At 38.2% G+C, this 5,729-nt stretch overlaps 1 protein-coding gene across 1 annotated transcript; it reads left to right on the top strand.

Moving 5' to 3' along the window:
* The first annotated feature begins 2,151 nt into the window (after positions 1-2,151).
* Positions 2,152-3,648, top strand: LOC128230697 (uncharacterized protein K02A2.6-like). Its single transcript, XM_052943141.1, has one exon. The coding sequence runs from the start codon at positions 2,152-2,154 to the stop codon at positions 3,646-3,648; it is 1,497 nt and encodes a 498-aa protein (XP_052799101.1).
* Positions 3,649-5,729: the final 2,081 nt, after the last annotated feature.

Here is a 5,729-nt window from a genome sequence, read left to right on the forward strand (position 1 = left end):
AGTTCACAAACGTAGACAAGGAAATTCTACAACAAGTAATTCAGAACTGCAGATCGAACCAATTAAGACGTCGTGCCCTGCGAGAACCGGATAAGGCATTATGCGACATATTAACAATGGGTCGAATGCTGGAGCAATCCGACCGACAGGCTGCTGTTATGGAGAATTCGGACACTGTGCAAAGGGTTTCACAACGACCACGTGGCAGTGTGAACAGGCGTGGACATAAACGAGAGCGCGGTGGTCAGCATTATGCAAATGGCATGCGAAGAGGTTTATCGGCGAAACCACGTGATCACCCTGGCTTATCGGCGAGACCACGTGATCGCGCTCCACTGAATGAAAATACCTGCCGAGCATGTGGTTATGAATATCCACACAAGCAGACCTGTCCAGCGAAGGGCAAAACTTGCAATCTTTGCAAAAAGCCTAATCACTTTAGTAGGTGCTGCCGACAGAGGGGTATTAGGGAAGTTAAGCTACAGTCCGATTCAGAAGATGAATACAACTACCAAGTCAGTGTAAAAAGTGTTAGCAAAAACAACAAGACTCCGAAAACACTCATCTCAATTAACAATATAGCAATAAAAGTAACAATAGATACCGGTTCGAGTGTAAACATTATCGATGAAAACACATACGCATTCCTCGGAAAACCAACACTTAAAACGAAACATTTACCTAAATTATTACCATACGGAGGGGGTTCAAACTTGAAAGTGAAAGGTTGTTGTGAAATGACAGCTGAGAAAAATGACAAAATAGCTGTAGACAAATTTTATCTAGTCAAAGGTAATTACGGGACACTTTTGGGATTTCAAACGGCTTCAGACTTAGGTGTTGTTAAAATAATCCAAAATGTCAACATTTCACAGGAAACAATCGAAAGAAAATACCCAGGAATATATGAAGGTATTGGGAAATTGAAGCAGCAAACCGTGAAACTTCACGTAAACAAGGACGTGCATCCAGTGGCACAAAAAGGCAGAAGAACTCCTTTTCATTTGCGAAAAAAGGTCGAAAAGGAAATTGAAACAATGTTAAAAAACGACATAATAGAGGAAATAAGGAATGAATCAACGCCATGGGTGTCTCCAATCGTGACACCACCGAAGAAAAATGGTGACGTCAGAATTTGCGTTGATATGCGATTAGCAAACAAAGCGATTGAAAGGGAACGACACCCAATGCCAACCATCGATGAGCTTATACATGATTTAAATGGATCAAAGGTGTTTAGTAAAATGGATTTGAAATCTGGATACAATCAACTAGTTCTCAAAGAAGAGTCACGCCCAATTACAACCTTTTCGACGCACATAGGTCTATTCAGATACAAACGATTGAACTTTGGGACAAACTCCGCAAGCGAAGTATTTCAAAAGACAATAAGTTCAATAATAGCAGGAATTCCAGGAGCAAAGAACATTTCAGACGACATAATTGTATATGGGAAAAACCAAACAGAGCATGACATTGCATTAGACAAAGTGTTCAATGCACTTCATCGCAACGGGTTGACACTTAATAAACAAAAATGCGAATTCAACAAGTCAGAGATTACGTTCTTTGGTGTTGTTTTCAATGGGTCAGGGATCTCAGCAGATCCGTTAAAAGTGGAAGCTATCCGGAAAATGGAACAACCAACCAATGTGTCAGAAATAAGAAGTTTTCTTGGAATGACAGCATATTGCTCCCGTTTTATAAAGGAATATGCGACAATAACAGAACCTCTCCGAAGACTGACAAGAAACGAAACACCATGGTCATGGGAACGTGAGCAAGAAAACGCGTTCGAGAAGCTCAAACAGGATCTCTCAAGTGACACAGTGATGGTGTATTTCGACCCAGGGAAGGAAATAGAAGTAGTGACAGACGCTTCACCGGTGGGACTTTCAGCAATTCTTACCCAACAGGGCAAAGTCGTGGCATATGCAAGTCGGGCATTGTCACCAACAGAGTCTAGGTACAGTCAGACGGAAAGAGAGGCGTTAGGTGTTGTATGGGCATGCGAACACTATAACATGTATCTTCGTGGTGCTCCATGCTTCACTGTCATAACCGACCATAAGCCGCTAGAATGCATATGGAAGAAAAAAACAACCGCCTCTAAGAATTGAACGGTGGGGTTTACGACTTCAGCCATACAAAATGAACATTGTCTACAAGCCTGGAAAAGACAATCCATCTGACTACCTGTCAAGACATCCATTGAAAGATGTTGGTAACGATAGAAACCTAGCAGAGGAATATGTGAATTTTATCGCTGAAAGAGCTGTTCCAAATGCTATGACATTAGATGAGGTAAAATCAGCATCGATAAGTGACAGTACAATAAGAAAGGCTATTGAGCTTACAGAAAATGGAAAATGGTACGAAATAAAGACACTAAGTGATCTAAAAATAAACAAAGAAGAATTATCTGCACTTAGAAGTGTGAAGGATGAACTGAGTGTACACTGTGGAACTGTACTATTGAGAAATGACAAGATCGTTATGCCTAAATCGTTAAGAGCGCAGGCTATCAAACTGGGCCACGAAGGGCATCAAGGGGTCGTGCGAACCAAGAGCTACATACGTTCAAAAGTCTGGTTTCCTAATTTGAACGCTGATATCGAAACAGCAATAAAAGGTTGTTTGGCTTGTCAAGCAAATACAAAGGAACCGAGATCAAGAGAACCACTGAGAATGTCGGAAATGCCATCAGGCCCATGGATGAATTTAAGCGCGGACTTTTGTGGACCGTTACAAACTGGGGACTATTTATTAGTTATCGTTGATGAATATTCACGTTATCCAATTGTGGAGATAGTCAAATCAGTATCGGCGAACACTGTCATACCAGTGTTGGACAAAATAATAGCAATGTTCGGGGTACCAACAGTGATCAAAACGGATAATGGCAGTCCATTTAACAGTAATGCATTTTCAGATTATGCAAAATACTGTGGATTTATTCACCGAAAAATCACACCTAGGTGGCCGCGGGCAAATGCTCAAGCAGAGTCTTTTAATAAGCCCCTAATGAAATGCATCAAATCTTCACATGTAGAAGGAAAGAACTGGAAACAGGAGTTATTCCGTTTCTTACGCCAATACAGAGTGACGCCACATACGTCAACTGGTTTTACGCCGTTCCGTTTATTGTTTCAGCGGGAACCATCAACGCGATTACCAGATATCGCAAAACCAGAACAAGATGTTAGATTAGACGAACTCGCAAGGCGTAATGACGAGAAATCAAAATCCCACTCGAAAGAGTATGAGGACAGAAGGATTAGGGCAAGGGAACGTCACATCAACATTGGTGACAAAGTGCTACTGCGAAATGAGACACCGTCTAAGTGCTCTACGCAGTTCAAACCAATGCCATATACGGTTACAGAAACAAAAGGACCTATGATCAGTGTAAAATGTGATTCAGGACATCGAGTTACACGTAATTCGTCTTTTATGAAAAAGGTTGAACCATCATTGGACACCTCCAACATGGATATGAATAATAATGACGATGATCTTGGGGATGATCTGATCGATAATGATGGTGGTCAAAATACGACGGAGGTTCACACCCGACCAACTAGGGAACGACGACCTCCGACTTATTTGAGCGACTATGTGCGGAGTGTTGATAATAAGGTTTCATAGTGATATGGGCATAATAAACCCAGTGAAACCTGAAGATCGATGATATTTGATCTTTCGTGTGAGTTGTAAACATAAATGAGTACAAAATTATCTTATATTGTTTTATTATAGTTAATATTGATAAGGCGTTTTAAATGAGTTTTGACATATGAACATTTGATAAATTCTGAAACATTCAGTATATTTAAATTTCTCACAGTGAATATCTGCCAAAGACATACTTTAAAGTAAAGAAAAGAATGTGGACAAATTATGGACAATTTAGATGACAGACGATTTTCTTATATAACATTATTCTTTAAAAAAAAATATGAATAAGATTGTGTACGTATGTGTAAATGTTTGGTATTGCTCATGTAGTAGAAACGTTTTATCTAGTAGTAGTAAATATAACCTTCGAACTGACCTCACCAGTATCAAGTTTCAATGAGTTACTGATTACCTTGGAATTTCTTAAACCTGTAAACACTATAGTTAAGTTCACAGAATCAATTCCACCAGAGTATGTTCATAATCAAATTATCAATTGCAAAGTTATCGATGTGGTTTGCAATATTAAGTTTTGATATATTCGTATTGTAATTATAACATACATGTATTACTTTTAATTAATGATTGTTGTTTTTATATTTATATTTTTCAAATAACATTCAATCTGAATTGAGGAGGGATGTTGTGTCCTCAGTAGCCACTCTATATGTATGTGCATGTAATATGATACCGGGACTTCCGGAAGATATACTATCATGAATAAAGCTAGTGAACGGTCATCTGTTGTTTCTAAGAATATCTAATCCCCGAACATATCAAACATAGTTGTATGACTCAATTACATGTGATTTATAAGACAATGGAAATGGAACTTCAATGTCTATAAGTAAATATTTCTATAATTAAATACATACATGTATGTACAAGTACTTATGATTTAACAATACTATACACATTAAAAGAAAATAATTGCGATAGTTAATTTGTGTTGCAACAGTCTAGGTAAAAAGTTCGACACAACTCGACCGGCTGTTGTTGTTGTTGTTGTAGTTGTTGAGTTTATAATAGTCTGTCCGCACTCTATATAGTTGCTTCATTATGGCTTGACCCGTCACATCCCCGAATAAAATAAAATTAAGGGGCCGAAATGTCTCTGTTGAAAATCACTAAGGGGCCGAAACGTCTCGAGTCATTTTAATTAAGGGGACGAGATGGCAGGGCCGAAACGTCTTAGGGGCCGATTTGGTAGTAGGCCATTTTGGTAAGGGGCCGATTTGTCTTGCTCCCTCTCCGGCAAGCTTCGAGATAGACCGCATATCTTGATACTAGCCGAGGAGTTCCGATTGCCTTTGGAACCAATCGAGGGGTCGGTATGAAATGCATACAACAATGAAATAGAGTAACGCATACAACAAAGGCAAAGAAGGGTTTTCACATTTGCATACAACATACACAAAGAAGGATGTTGAGAAACGCATACAATATAGAATAAGAAAAAAAATATTGACATTGAAATTTTATTGTTTAAATCAATAAATTATTATGTTTATGAATTTAGTGAAGTGAAAAATAGTTTATTCACTTTATTTTTGAAGTTTGCTTTTAAAATTAAAACATAACTGATTATGTGTTTTTTCAAACTTTTTATTTTGTTTGAATAGGGATTGGTATTGTATAGGATGTATGTAACAACTGGGTATATGTTGTCCATTTAGCTAACTTATATTTCAGAAGGGAGAAAACTGCATTTAATTAATCAGTATGTTTTGTAGATCTGGGTCCCCTCCCCTGCAATAGGTTATTCTTTGTTATTTATAGGATTATTATGCAGTATAGTTCCATTGAGGTCACACTCTGAACTGCCAGTAGTTTTTGAGTTTATAGGAGTTTTCCCTTCCATATCCGTATTTTAAAGTTCGTTAACTGTTAATATATCGAAATTATTACACATTCTTACTCTTAAATATCAAAGTGCTGAAAGCACTGATGGACTAGGGCTTCATTTAGGGGAATGTTGATAACCATGTTCTAAGCATTAAACAAATCGGCTCACATCACAAGTGGTCACTGTTTAATGGGCTAGCTTAAAC

Source organism: Mya arenaria, chromosome 4, assembly GCF_026914265.1.
Source record: "Mya arenaria isolate MELC-2E11 chromosome 4, ASM2691426v1".
NCBI lineage: Eukaryota > Metazoa > Mollusca > Bivalvia > Myida > Myidae > Mya > Mya arenaria.

Excerpts from the sequence above, each read along its gene's own strand:
- LOC128230697 (XM_052943141.1), top strand. The coding sequence starts at position 2,152 with ATGAACATTGTCTACAAGCCTGGAAAAGACAATCCATCTGACTACCTG.